This window comes from Oryctolagus cuniculus, chromosome 19, assembly GCF_051225735.1.
Source record: "Oryctolagus cuniculus isolate XC-2025 breed Fujian yellow rabbit chromosome 19, ASM5122573v1, whole genome shotgun sequence".
Lineage (NCBI taxonomy): Eukaryota > Metazoa > Chordata > Mammalia > Lagomorpha > Leporidae > Oryctolagus > Oryctolagus cuniculus.
In genome coordinates, this window is record NC_142885.1 from 14,554,509 (window position 1) to 14,570,218 (window position 15,710).

Consider the following 15,710-nt stretch of genomic DNA (forward strand, 5'->3'; position numbering starts at 1 on the left):
ACACACATGGGCACACACAAACACAGACACAGGAAGGGACTCATACTAGACCCTCATCTACATTAAAGGTCCACTGGAATTTGTTTTTGCATTCGCAAGAAAGCACACAGAACCTTAGAATCAGAGGCTATCGACATTTGCCAGCCCACGGTACTCAACCTTTTTCATAATAGGAAACAAGACTTGCGGCATTAAGTTGTGATTTCTAGGCCTGGTAGAAAACTTTGCAGAAAAATTCCCTTCTAACCTATTTTGCCAAATGTCTGTGACATTGATATTTTCTTCCTTCTCCATCTTTTTTTTTTTTTTGCTACTTTTCAGCTCCCTTCATTCATAACTGTACAATTTGAACAGAAGAAACATTTATGTAATAAACAGGCCTTCTTTGTACAGTCTTGCGACCCCAAGCTTCTGGCTACAGCCTTGTATTCAGCAGAATACTACCCGTAGTCATGGACAGGGCTCCACTATCAAAGTACAGGTAACTAAAGTTTCCAGCAACAGGAAAGAAGTCACAGTTTGACTGATGCTCATAACAGGCATCTTATATCCCTGACGTCTTGTTATGCAAAAGGCTCAGAAAACAGTCCCCATCATACATGACTATTCTATGTCTGCATCTAAAAATAGCTATAAACATTTGGTAATTTTAATAATTTTACAAGACAGAAATTACATGAATATCCCTAAACCACAAGCAACAACTGATTATGCTACAAAAATGGAATAAATGTTTAGAAATGGCCTTTTTATTCCTTGAAATGTGTTATTATTCATTTATAGATGTGTATTTGGGAACTGATCCTGTTTTCTCAGAGTATAAGGGAGGGCAGAAACACCAGGAGGTAAACATCTAGGAGAGCAGACAGACGGTGCTGCCACAGCAAATTGTTGCTTTTTTAAAATTAATTTACTTATTTTCATTTTACTTGACAGGCAAAGAGAGAGGGAGAGAAAGTGACAGAGATCTTCCATAGGCTGGTTCACTCCCCAAATACCTACAACTGCCAAGGTTAGGCTGGGCCAAAGCAAGGAGCCCAGAACTCAGTCTGTATCTCCCACATGGGTGGCAAGGACCCAAATAACTGAGTCATCATCTGCTGCCTCCCATGGCATGCATTAGTAGGAAGCTAGATCAGAAGCAGAGTAGCCATGACTCAAATCAGGACTACAATATAGGATGCAAGTGTCTCAAGCGGTGACTTAACTGCTGTGCCAAATATTTGCCCCTTTATTGAACAATTTGATAGAACCCTTGCTTCAGCCAAAAGGTTGGCTTTAATTTCCTCTATTTTCCCAATTTAAAAATATATATTTATTTATCTGAAAGACAGAGAGCTCCCACCTGCTGGATATTCTCCCCCACATGCCTGCAATACTCAGGGTTGGGCCAGAAAGAAACTGGGAGCTTGAAGCTAAATCAAGGTCTTACATAAGGGTGACAGGGACCCAACTACTTGAGCCTTATTGACTGTTCAAAAAGTTTTATTTTTATTTATTTCAAAGGCAGAGTTGTAGGGGGACAGATCTTTGATTCACTGGTTCACTCCCCAGATGGCCACAACAGCCAGGGATGGGCCAGGCTGAAGACAGGAGCCAGGAGCTTCATCTGTGTTTACCACACGGGTGGCAAGGGCCCTGGTACTTGAACCATCTTCTGCTGTTTTCCCAGATGCCTTAGCAGGGAGCTGGATTGGAAGTGGAGCAGCTGAGATTCGAACCAATGCCCATATACGATTCAGGTAACAGGCAGTGGCTTAACCCACTGTGCCACAATGCCGCCCCCACTCCCAATCCCGACACCTCAAATGAGGAGAGAAAGCTTCCATTTTCCTTGCTTGAAGACCTCAGGCAACCTCTGTCCAAAGTATTTAGCAAATGTGGCCACAGAATTCAGAAAAGGTTGTGAGTCAAACGTTTGATATTTGAAAAATTAAGGCAGGTTTAAGGAAGAAACAAAAGTTTCCTTGGTTTCAAAAGCATTTGAAACAATACCAAATATCCATGTCTAGGCAGAAACTTCTGTTGAATAGGGAGAAAGACTTCATTCTTGTTTCTTCAAGTGGTAGAGTTTCCAATTCATTCATATCTTCAATGCAGTAGGCAGAAATGCGAGCTACTAAGAGGCTGAGAAAATAGGGTATGAGAATGCGTTTAGTGGTTTGCTTGACAAGACAGGGATACGAAGAAATGCCAGCCAGCTGGCTATCCGACATGCGATTTCCAGGCTCATTATAAGCTATCTCCTGTTTGACATGGTATTTTCACTCTGTTTTGTTTTTGTTTCTTTTTTTTTTCCCTAGATTTGACCACTGCTCCAGCAATCTCTACATATTATCCACCTCGATCTCATTATGATATAAAGGAGAGTTTTCTTAGAAACATTCTCAGTTTCCGTCTCCATGCTACTGTGGGCTGCAGGAATAGTAAGGGGCTATGCAGTTGAAAGACATTTTCCAGGAGAGAGAACGTTGCTGCTGACATTCAAGTCTGCGAGTAGATATCCATTAAACACTCATTCTCCTCTTTCTCACCGCCCCCACCTCCCTTTCTTTCCATCTCTGTCACTAAGCTATCACCGAAGCTACTCATTAAACTCATGAAGATAACATTTCTGTTTTAACAGCTTACCTACAACAAGGGACTTCAAAATTGATTATCCATCTAAAATAGATGTGCTCCATTCATTATAGATCCACACATAGAGACTCTGCTACTATTACAAAGCTCCCTGAGTACAGAATAGATATATATTTAACTCTTAGGTGAGCATATATGTTGTGACCCTAGGGCAAATTTAAATTGTATATTTTACAAGTCTTGCAAATCACCAATTGTGTCTGACATCTCTGCCTACCTACCTCCATGTTAGACCTTTCTCTCTTGGGAATAAAAAGGAAAAAGACCATACCAGAAATGACATGGACATGCAATTTCTTGCAAGGGTCACAAAACAAGCTAATTCCTAGATTTTCCTGAGTGTTTTAAAAACCAGTGACAGGACAGGTGTTTTTGAATGGTGCTTAAGATGCTACCTGGAATGCTTGTATCCCATATCAGAGTGCTTGGATTTATTTTCAAAATAGATCTGCTCCTGATTCCAGGTTCCTGCTAAAGCACACCTTGGGAGACAGTAGATCAAATACTTGGGTCCCTGTCACCCATGTGAGAAATCCAGGTGGAGCTCCAGCCTCCTGGCTTCAGCTGGGCCTAGCCTTAGCTGTTGTGGGCATTTAGGAAGTAAACCATCACATGGGAGATCTCTATATTCCTGTCTCTGTGTCTCTGTACTTTTTAGATCAATGATTTTTTAAAATTAATGACAATGAAAATAATCTAAAATATTAAGCCAAGGAAATGTGTGATGGAGATAAGATTATTAACAGCTGGGGGAAAAAAAGAAACACGATATATTTGGATGGAGGAAATAAGCTTGTAGTAACCACAATGATTTGAGAAAAATGGATCAATAACAATAACAAGCATCAGGTGTAGAAATGCTATGTCACTTCAAATGTCAATTATTTAACTCTTTGCTATACCCTCTTCAAGTTGCCGACAGCTCTCATTCACACTCTAGAGCTCTCTGGGTCTTTCCCTTATTTCACTCTTGCTGTCACCTTCATCTACAGTTCTTCATATAAAATGCAAACTCAACATTGTAAAGTAAAAATCGTAACCTCAACCCCTTTAATGCATTCCAGTGGCTTTTTAAAAGAATAAGCTACAATGCGTTGAATAGTGTACCTCCAATATGCACATCTAACTGGAATCTCAGAACATAACTGTGATGATTAATTTTATCTGTCAACCTGGCTGGGTCATAGGTTTGCTCAGGTATTTGGTCAAACATTTCCTTGGGTGTTTCTGTGAGGGTCGTTTTAGGCAAATTCAACACATTAATCTACAGGCTGGGGAAAGCACGCTGGCCTTCCTGATGTGGATGGGCTTCTGCCCATCAGGTAGAGGCCTGAGTAGAACCAAAGGCTGACTCCCCTCCAGGTAAGAGGGGAGTCCTCCCTTACCTCAGTTTTTTTCCTCCTGCCTTTAAACTGCTGGGTCTTCTTAGGTCTCTAACCTGCCAGTCTTAGGACTAGAAACTCACTATCGGCTCTCTTGGATGTCTAGCTGACCAACTGTAAACCCTGGGAGAGCTCAGCTCCATAAAAGCTTCCAATTCCTTATAATGAATCACATGCTGCTTGGATCTGTTTCTATCAAGAATCCTGACTAATACAGCGACCTTATCAAGATGTAGGGTCTTCAGTCTGTTGTAATGAATGCTGATGATCACTTTATAATTTAAGTTTTCTCACTAATTTTGGTAACTTCCTCTATGATAAAAATTCTATATAAGTCAGAAGCAATATTTTCCCTCTTGAATAACCCATCATGGATTTTTACATATGTAATTATTCCCCCTAACATTTTCCTTAGTGACTAATCTAAACAAGTTACTATGTCTCCTTGATGTGGAGAAACCAAAAGTCCTTGTGGCCAATTATTCTCTCTTGGCCATACAGTTTGGAAATATATAATTTAGAAAAGCCAAGCACACTTGGTGGTTTTAAAGCTCTCTCCATGAGTCAGATCCTCCAGCTACACTGGAATGTTTTATTACCTTTTGCTGGTCCAATTCAAAGAAAATAAGGCCTGAATAATACAGTATCTTGATTAGCCTCTTACTTGCGAGTAAGTTTTAACTGCCAACTCTTCTAAAGTTATCACCGAAGTTGGCAGAAGATAGATGGGAATTTTTATCACAGCTGAAAAGTCAGCAGTGGACACGATGGACTAACAAGAACCAAATATCTTCTTCTATGTCCAGCAAACTAAAAAATATTTAGACAAAATGTATGCAACAAGAATTTGTACCAATTTAGCAAAAGTACAGGACAATGGTACTTGTTAGAAGGAAACACAGAAGCAGACAATTTTGTTAGCTTTCTGCCTGGGATATTTCCTGCCATAGTCGATAGGGTAGGAAGTGAGCCAGGTGGAGGCCAGCAGCATCCCTAAGTTGAGAAGACAGGCAAGTGTCAGGGAAGGCCAGGGTAGCCAGAATCAGCAAAGCAGAGAACAGAGACGAGAGATCTTCACAGAAATACCAGGAAGGAGGCAGTGCCACGCTCGCCTCAGCACATCCGAGGGGGAAACGTACTGAGGCCAAGGACACAATCACTGGAAAGGAGCAGGGAGACCAATCGCCAGAACTCACATTGGGATGAATGGGCTGGGTTTCCACCAGCCTGAGGCAGACTGGGGAAAAGCTGCTGTTAGGCTAACGCTGGATCTGCCCAAGGAGTTGCAAAAACAAACCCTGAAAGAATGAGACCATTTTCAAGTAACATGAGTTCACCCCAGAATAAAGAATTCATTATAGAAATCAGAAATATCCAGTGCCCAACAAGGAAAAACACTCTGCTGTGTGGCATTCAAGAGAAGATGACTGGGAAAGCAAACAAGCAGAAAAGCATAACCCATAATGAGAAAAACCAACCAAGAGAAACTGACGCCAGCAGCAGACAAGGACATCAAGTTACACTAACTTGCTTCCATGTGCTCAAGAAAGTAAAAAGAGAATAATCATGGTAAGAAGTGGCAATGGAAGATACTGTGAACAACAAAACCAGTAATGAGGAGTTTCTGCCTCAAGCTCCTCACTGTCTGACAGTCATTAGATATTTAATCCCCTTTTAAACAAATATGGGGGCATCCTTGTTCTGTAAAATACCACGTGAGTAGTTGTTGCCTGGTTTCAAAAACAGTCATTTTGTGTGTTAACTCCACAGAGGTGTTGACCTCAGACCTCAGCCATATGGCCTAGGCAGTACTCCGCTACTTCAGACCTGCACACGTGTAGAGACAAAGGGGACTGGAAATTTCCAAACATATCCTTACATGCCAACCCTCTCTGTCATTTTTCCTTCTTTCTTGTTTAACAATGTGGCAAAAGTGTGAATTTTAATAATTAAATAATAGGAAGTCAAGGTTTCACTGACTGGGTTTGACATACGACCGATAGGACTTCTAACATTTATTTTTTAATTGTGGTAAAATATATGTAACTTAAAACTTTGCCATTAGCCATTTTTAAGGATGCAATTCACTGGCATTAATTGTATTCACAATGTTGTCTCCAATTGTTCAGTTTCCAAAATGTTTTTTCACCCCAAAAAGACCCCTAAGATCATTAAGCAACCTTTCCAACACACCCTTCCCATTCCTTATTCTATTCTACTTTCTGCCTCTCTCTATGCATTTGTTTAGTCTACATAACACACAAAAAAGTAGAGACATACAATATCTACTCTTTTATGTCTGCCATTCTTACCGTATTTTTAAGGTCTGTATCAGAAAGCCAATTCATTTTATGGCCAAATATATTCCATTGCATGTACAAGACAATTTCAAAAATTTATGGAAACAACTGAACCAATGAAACCAATTTTTAGAATGATGCCACAACTGCTAGGCTCAAACATGTGAACAGGAAGAGAGCATGAACTGTCATTCTGGGATCTTCACAGGGATCTAGAAGCAGGAGTGAGGGTGAAGCTGAGACCGGAGCCAAAGGCATGTGCATGTGGTCAAGTGGTTTTGCCTTTTTTTTTCTTTTTTTTTTGGGGGGGGGAACTTACGTCGCTGAGCCTTTCCCGAGAGCTGCTCCGGTGGAAGCCCTTGGATTCTCCACTGGCGCTTTCGCTGTCACTGTCCCTGCAGCTGTTCTGCCCTGGCTTGAGCTAAATGAGAAAGAAAAGAATAAAAGGGAAAGTCAGTGGTCTCCTCACATAACTGTATCTTAGCTCTTGTTCTCTGAGACTTGTCAAGAGCAAGCAATTTCAGCTCCTGATCTTAAACATTCTCGTTGTGTGAATACTGCCCCAGAAGCCGCCACATGTTAGGTAGAACAGGCAAACCATCTACCATGAAATGTCAGTGTAGAGAGGAGTGTGAGCAAGCCTGAACTCAACACCTTGAACGCTGAAGCAAGTCCATGAACTAGGAAGTATTTTCCCGTGGGTTTTTCTTTTTATGTTCTATTGTAATATTTTTTAATAATAGAAAGACCAAAAACACTAAATAAACAAAAGCCAGATTATAGCAACTCTGTTTTCCTAATTTATTTCTTCTACCCTCCTTTCAACAAAATACATTAAAAACCCAGGTTCCCTTTTCCCAAGAGAACATGATAAAATGCTATGAAGTTATCTTTCAACCATCGGAAACACATTTAATGATCTTGCTTGTTCAGACAACATTCTGGAGATCTTTACCCAGATATTTAAAAATACCAATTAAGACAGACAGCTCCAGTAAGTTAAATTAGTACTCATTCAACACACTTACACACTTAGTGCCCCATTTGTGTTGGTACAAAGTGCTAGAGACACAGTAATAAACCAAAAAGAAAAAAAAAAAAAAGACTGAACTTTTAAAGTTTCATTGTAGTTTCAACACATTTACCCAACTCTGATTTTCTCATATGGGATGTTCTACACATGGATCCTGCACCGAATTTCCTTTAAAATTGAATAAACACACAGAATTGAAAACCAATGGTCTATATGAAACTCTAGGTCACACATATTCTCATATGGACAATTAGTTTATGACATCATTGCCAATCACATTTTCAGAGACACCAAGAAATGCAATGTAGAAAACTGCAAGACAGAGCCCCATTGTAATATTCTCAGTCTAGCATGACAAAGATAGTGCAGGACAAGTAAATGTAACAAAACAAGGAAATACATGCTGAATGAAAACCAAAGAGTAGCCAGTGATGTTCACAAGGGAAATGATTTCTGAATACTTCTACTTTTTTAACTTTTATTTAATAAATATAAATTTCCAAAGTACAACTTTTGGATTATAGTAGCTTTTTCCCCCATAACCACCCTCCTACCTGCAACCATCCCATCTCCCACTCCCTCTCCTATCCCATTCTTCATCAACATTCATTTTCAATTATCTTTATATACAGAAGATCAATTTAGTATATACTAATTAAATATTCAACAGTTTGCACCCACACAGAAACACAAAGTATAAAGTACTGTTTGAGTACTAGTTATACCATTAATTCACATAGTAAAACACATTAAAGACAGAGATTCTACATGGGGAGTAAATGCACAGTGACTCTTGTTGTTGATTTAACAACTGACCCCTCTTATTTATGACATCGGTAATCACCTGAGGCTCTTGTCATGAGCTGCCAAGGCTATGGAAACCTCTTGAGTTCGCCAACTCTGATCTTATTTAGACAAGGCCATGGTCAAGATGGAAGTTCCCTCTTCCCTTCAGAGAAAGGTACCTCCTTCTTTGATGGCCCGTTCTTTCCACTGGGATCTCACTCGCAGAGATCTTTCATTTAGGCTTTTTTTTTTTTTTTTCCCAGATTGTCTTGGTTTTCCATCCCTGAAATACTATCATGGGTTTTTAGCCAGATCTGAATGCCTTAAGGGCTGATTCTGAGGCCAGAGTGCTCTTTAGGACATCTGCCATTCTATGAGTTTGCTGTGTATCCCACTTCCCATGTTGGATTGTTCTCTCCTTTTTAATTCTATCAGTTAGTATTAGCAGACACTAGTCTTGTTTATGTGATCCCTTTGACACTTAATCCTATCATTATGATGAATTATGAACTAAAACTGATCACTTTGACTAGTGAGATGGCATTGGTACATGCCACCTTGATGGGATTGAATTGGAATCCCCTGGCACGTTTCTAACTCTACCATTAGTGGAAAGCCCAATTGAGCAAGTGCCGAACTGTACAACTCCTCCCTCTCTTATTCCCACTCTTATATTTAACAGGGATCACTTTTCAGTTAAATTTAAACACCTAAGAATAACTGTGTGTTAATTAAAGAGTTCTACCAATGGTATTAAGTAGAACAAAAAAATACAAAAAGGAAAAGTAGTAAGTTATTTCTCGACAGTCAGGACAAGGGCTGATCAAGTCATTGTTTTTCATAGTGTCCATTTCATATCAACAGGTTTTGAATACTTCTACTTTAAAAGAGAAATCAGCTCACGTGGCCAAGAGGACAAGGAAGCTACTCCTGATGTGGAAAGGCAGGAAAAGCAACATGCTAAGAAATGACCCCAAAGTCTCGTCTGAAACACAGTCCCTTTGTGGAGAAAACAGGAGACATTAGAGAGAGGAGTATATGGATGAGCACATGGAAAGTCTCAGGCAAAACAGAAGTGACACTTTGCTTACTTGGTAAAGTCCTGTTTTAAAAACAACAACACAAGTTCCATTTTTCAGGAGCCTCATATAACAGAACAGGCAACAGGTTAGCAAGTTTGTAAGTTTTCAAGTGGCCCTGACATCAAAGAAGATCGAACCAAGAGGAATGGAGAGCGAGCCTTTCAATGTGCCTTTTAGAAGACCATAGTTGAAGGGTGGGGATTTGGCACAGCAGGTAAGCTGCTGCATGGAACACCTGTATCCCGTACCAGTGCCCACTTTCAAGTTCAGGCTCTGCTGCAGGATTCAGGAAGCACCCTGAGAGGCAGCAGGTGATGGCTCATTTACTTGGACCCTTATGACCTATGTATGTGGGAGACCTGGATTGAGTTCCTGGCTTCTCACTTTGGCCTGACACAACTTCAGCAGCTGTGGGCATTTGGTGAATGAATCAGCCAAAGAGAGATCTCTCTCTCTACCTTTCAAGTTCATAAAAATAAATATCTGTTTTTTTATAAAAAGACTACAGAGTCTAATTTTGGTCACACAATTCATTTTATCTCCCAAATCTCCAAAATGAGGCCAACTTATTTACCTTTCTGCAAATCCACTTTTACTACTTTCTTCTAAAATCCCTTTCTCCAGGAAAGCTGCTGTAATGGAGACCAGAAAATTGATGCTAATTTTACTCTGTATCTTCCCTAAGTCCTTAAGTACTTCATTTTCTCCTATGTTGAAGCTGAACCTACTAGTTCTAAATGAGATGCAAGCTGTATAAGCCTTTGCTTCTACGCTGGAATAAAAGTACAGAGTAATGTCTCTTCAGATGTTTACTTTTATACTTAAATACAGGTAGGACTTCTACTAAAATGACACCCCCCTCTCTTTCATTCTTGATCATGCTGTGGCCATTCCTGCCCTGGACTGTTTCACAGCTGCTTCTCTCCCTCTGGAATGTTCATCGTCACCTTCTCTGTGCTTCTGAGGTCAAGAGATTTTTAAAGGCTCAGTTCTTACCTCCTTCACTATGATTTTTGAAGACCTCTTTTTTCTTTCTATATTTATTGTTTCAAATATGCCTTCAAAACTTAGCCAGCATGTCATCCTTTGTTAAACACCTTTGATAGCTATGACACATTTTCAAGTTCAAAAGGCCTTTTGTTATAATATATTATAATAAATATATTACCAATATATTGCTATATTGGTAATAAACTCTGTATGTGCAGCGGAGGCCCTCTAGTTCATAAGCAATCTTGTAACTTATATCCAACTACTACTCTGGGTTATATAAGGATAGGTAGAACGCTCTCCAATATACAAATGAAGAAAAAAAAGAAAATCATGTGCCCACCTAGGCAAAATATTTAGGATTAAATCCATGTCCTTTAACGCCTTTTGCTGTTTTAATTCTTAGTAACCATTTAAGATGCTTATATTTAACATAAAAGTAACAACTCTGCATATTTTAAGGTTCTCCATATATTTTAATACACTGGTGGCATCTGAGCACATTCACAAAGAAAGGAATCTCATTAGGTAAACTTTGGTGAGGAGATGTTTTATGAAAAGTTTCTGAGGGCTGGTGTTGTGGCACAGTGGGTTAAGCTACCATTTGTGACACTGGCATCCCATTTGAGACCTGGCTGCTCTCACTTTCGATCTAGCTCTTTGCTATGAACCTGGTAGGTCAGTAGTGGATGGTCCCAGTGCTTGCGCACCTGCCACCCATGTGGGAAACCTAGATGGAGTTACTGGCTCCTAGCTTCAGAATGGCCATTGTGGCCATTTGGGAGTGAAACAGTAGACAGAGGATGTCTCTCTCTCTGTGTCTCTCTAACTCTGCTTTCAAATAAATTAATCTTCAAAAGGAATAGAAAACTATATATATAAACTTATATAAAAGAAAAAATATAAACCCATAGAGAAAACTATATATATATATATATATATAAAAGAAAACTATACACACACACACACACACACACACAAACCTATATAAACCTAACTATATATATATATAATCCCTGCAGTTTCTCAACTGAGAAACACATCCTGCTGGGAATTAGGGTATAAGAGTATCAGGGCTTTTCCTAATACCCAACTGCTTAACAAAACCTAGACATTGCACCTGGGGTTTTTCCATGCTTCCTGATGAAGGGAAACTGAAGATTCAGACAAGGCCCAACAACAGACTTCAGTGGCCCTGATGTAAATTATCTGACTAAATGTTGATCTCGGCCAAGGGCAAAACCCAAGAAGGACTTCACAGGAGCAGTCTGCTAGTCTTCCCAGTGCCCTGCCAGCAAAAGCACTTCAGCAAATTCTCTTAAGAGAGCCTTACATAAAATCCATCCCCATGCTACCCCTTTCTCCTCCAAAGCTGGTCTCAAGTTTAAAGGAAACTTAGGATTTTAAGCTGTCAGACAGCTCAATATTTCAAAGAACTGGACTGACTATAGTAAGTACTAAAGCTAAACCACAAGATTTCAGGCAAAAAAGTATTCATTCCTAATCCCCTGAATATATTTTCAAACTGGCATTTTCAGCCACATCCAGTGGATCATTTGGGGTAGAATAGCTACCCACAAGTTGTAATCCTTCACCTTCAATTCTCAGCTATTACCTACAACCAAGAGACATTACAAAGGCCAGGTGCCAGCTTAAACATTTAAAGACCTAAGAAAAATTGATCTGCTTGCATTGATTTGTCCAAGCATTCATGGAGGTTATTATAAGAAGCGTTTGCTATAACTGAAGAAGTGAGATTTCTTACTATCAGCCTGTAGATACTTCAAGACCTTGTTTATTTAAAAATTACTATAATCCATCCTCTAATTTGAGAATCTTATTCCCATTATGATATGAGTAGTATATAGTTTAGCCATCAGAATTAGAACAAAACTGACAAAATGAAAGTAAGCTAATATATTACATAAATGGAATTAACTCAACAGCAACATCTTTTATTAAATATAAGTAGCTAGTGTTTCATTAGATTTCACTGTCAACAATATATCTTCCCAACTTCGAAATCACGATCTCATTACATTGTTAACTGTAATTAATGGCTAAGTAGGGGAAAATGATGATTTGCTTTGTTATCTAGGCTAATGAACATGGATTAAAGTCCTATGCCCAGAACTGTGTGAAGGTGGAGTGATCCTGGGCACATCAGTCAAGTATTGTGGGCTGATGTATGTCTTTCTGCTTGAGTATGGAGAGTCCCAAAAGATGCCAGATGCCCACCAGGTGTCATTAACCCATTAACAAAATGTACAGAAGGATAAATTACATGAAGATACCTATGTCTGGAGTTTGTGTGGAATGCTGTGAATTATGCATTGCAATGCTAAAAAGTGTCCAAAACTCATCTCCTCCTGGTTTGGGTTCTTTAAGCTAGCATATACCCTATTTCAGGCAGCTGAGTTTTCCTGTAGAAATGTAAATGAACTCTATAACTGTTTTTAAGATGTCAGTAAGTTCAAAAACACCTTTATTTTTAGCTAAAATTTTTTGTATACCAATAGGCTTCATTACCCTGAAACCAGCCCAAGTATATAATCTTATGAAAATATTTTTCCTTGGGGCCTGTGCTGTGGCTTAGCAGGTAAAGCCACCACCTGTAGTGCCAGCATCCAATATGGGCGCCGGTTCAAGTCCTGGCTGCTCCACTTCCAATCCAGCTCCCGGCTGTGGCCTGGGAAAACAGTGGATGGCCCTTGTACCCAGGTGGGAGACTCAGAAGAAGCTCCAGGCACCTGGCTTCTGATCTGTGCAGCTCTGGCTGTTTCAGCCACTGGGGCAGTGAACCAGCAGAAGGAAAACCTCTCTCTCTGCCTCTGCCTCTCTCTAACTCTGCCTTTCATATATAAATAATTCTTTAAAAAATATTTTCCGTTTTTAAATTCACATTGTGCCTTATTTTATTCAGCTTTTAAAGATTTATTTATTTAGTTATTGGAAAGACAGTTACAGAGAGAAAGGAAAGGACAGAGAGCTCTTCCATCCACCAGATCACTCCCCATATAGCCTAAACAGCTGCGGCTGTGGCGGGCCAGGCCACAGTTAGGGGCCAGGAGCTTCTCCAGGTCTCCTGCATAAGTGGCAGGAGCCCAGATATTTGGACCATAAGTGGCAGGATCATAAGTGAAGCGGCCAGGACTTGAACCAACACCCATATGGTATGCCAGTGTCACAAGCAGCAGCTGTACTGCTATACCGCAATACTGGCCACTTACTCATTAAGGTGGTTTTTTGTTTTTTGGTTTTTTTTTTTTTTTTTTTTTTTTTTTGACAGGCAGAGTGGACAGTGAGAGAGAGACAGAGAGAAAGGTCTTCCTTTGCCGTTGGTTCACCCTCCAATGGCTGCCGCGGCCAGCGCGCTGCGGCCGGCACACCGCGCTGATCCGATGGCAGGAGCCAGGTACTTCTCCTGGTCTCCCATGGGGTGCAGGGCCCAAGCACTTGGGCCATCCTCCACTGCACTCCCTGGCCACAGCAGAGAGCTGGCCTGGAAGAGGGGCAACCGGGACAGAATCTGGCGCCCCGCCCGGGACTAGAACCTGGTGTGCTGGCGCTGCAAGGCGGAGGATTAGCCTACTGAGCCGCAGTGCGCCGGCCACTCATTAAGTTTTAAAAGACTTCAGGTTAACAAGAAATAACAATTACAAACAAAAGTATATAGTTGGATAGATAAAATACTCTTAAGAAATGAAAACTGTATCATACTTTTAACCATATATAGCTAATTGTCCATAAAAGTTAAAAACAAGCAAAGCAAGCAATTGTGCAAAATTTCTCTGGAATAACATAATCAGAGGTTATATAGCCATTATCTTCAAACTAAGAGAAAGAGTTTTAAATGTTCAATACTCATAAAAGTGATCATTAGTAAAAATCAAGTGTTAAAAATACTTGCTTTCCAAATCAACATCAAATATAAAAAGTCACAAATGATAATCAGTGAAGAAGTGGAAAGGAAATGGCAAGAAAGCAAAAGCCTAAAACTAAGCATATTGATTCTGACAATAATATAGATTAAGTTTCCTTAAAAAAAAAAAAAAAGAGAAAGAGCACAAGCAAGAGCATGTAGTCTGTGTTGGGGGAAGACAGGGAGAGAACACCAATTATTTGTTAGTTATAATGAACTTCAAAAATCTAATAAAAACAAAAGGAAAAGACAAAATGATGAAGCCATATGTCAAAAACAGTCATTCAATACTGACGAAAGGTACCTCTTTACCTTAAAGCTTAACGTTATAAGCTTTTACATTAAAGTGATAAATATTTTAAATAATAAAGGAAATCATCAGAAGGTGGGAAACTTTAGCATCCTACCAATGAGGAAGCAAGAAAATAAAAGGAAAAGACATAGAAATTTAAAAGACTCAATGTAAATTAGCATATAATAAATTTGGTAACTTGATGACAACTAGTTTCTGGAAATCTATGAGACATTATTGAAAACATATTAGGTCACAAAAATTATGACAATAAATTTAAAAATTACAAATTACATTAGTAGTCTTCTCTATGATATCATTCTATTCTTAGAATTTTATCTATAAACTATTGAATCTGTTCTCTTTACATAAATATCATCACCATGAAAAAACTAATGGTAAAATTCAAACTAAATAGGCATATTACATAGAGATTTCTAAAAATAGTTTTTAAAAGAAAAGACATTTGAAACTTCTCTCCACAATTATAACTTAGTCAAAGAGGAAAATCACACATAGACCTTATTTAAAGTTTAAAAAAGAAAGTCATTTATAAATAAATCTAAAAATTTACAAGTTGCTGTAAAAATCTTTGCAAGATACTAATGAATGGACTTAGTATACTTTCTTTTTTAATTTTTTGATTAACTTGTAATACTTGTACATCTTTAAGAGTATCACGCACCATTTCATCACTGGTATGCAGCATAAACTGTTCAAATCAGGTAATCAGCATTTGCATTTCCTTTCCTTTCTTTATGTTTGGAACACACTGGCTCCTCTTTTTCAGCTCTGTATATACAGCATACAACGCACTAACATGACCTACACTTGCGCCACTCTGCTTTAGAATGCTAGAACCTATTACTTCTATCTAACAGTGTTCTGGTATTAGTTATCCAACCTCTCTCTATCCACACCTCATCCTTCCCAGCCCCTTAAAACCACCATTTTAAGTCTAGAGTAACTTCTTGAACTTTCATATATGAGTAAGAACGTGAAATATCTGTTTTTCTGTGTCTTGATTATTTTACTTAACATAATGAACTCCAGTTACAACTATTTTGCTGCAAATTAAGAACTTCAGTCATACTTTTCCTGGCTGAAAAATATTCCACTGTGTGTGTATGCATGTGTGTGTGTGTGTGTGTGTGTGTGTGGGTGGGTGTGTATAATATTTTGTTTACCCATATATCCATCCATGTTTACCTAAGCTGATTCTCTATTTTAGCTATGTGTATAGTGCTACAATGAACATTTGAGTGCATGTATCTCTTTGAGAT

At 39.1% G+C, this 15,710-nt stretch overlaps 1 protein-coding gene across 7 annotated transcripts in view; it reads right to left on the reverse strand.

Annotated features, from left to right (window-relative positions):
• The window catches only part of AUTS2 (activator of transcription and developmental regulator AUTS2), a 1,250,408-nt gene that overhangs the window by 684,799 nt on the left and 549,899 nt on the right, over positions 1-15,710 (reverse strand). For all 7 annotated transcript variants that reach the window (XM_051847921.3, XM_051847919.3, XM_051847925.3 and 4 more), the window contains exon 3: positions 6,642-6,743. In XM_051847921.3, the coding sequence (XP_051703881.1) occupies positions 6,642-6,743 (102 nt within the window). The remainder of the gene's footprint in view (positions 1-6,641; positions 6,744-15,710) is intronic.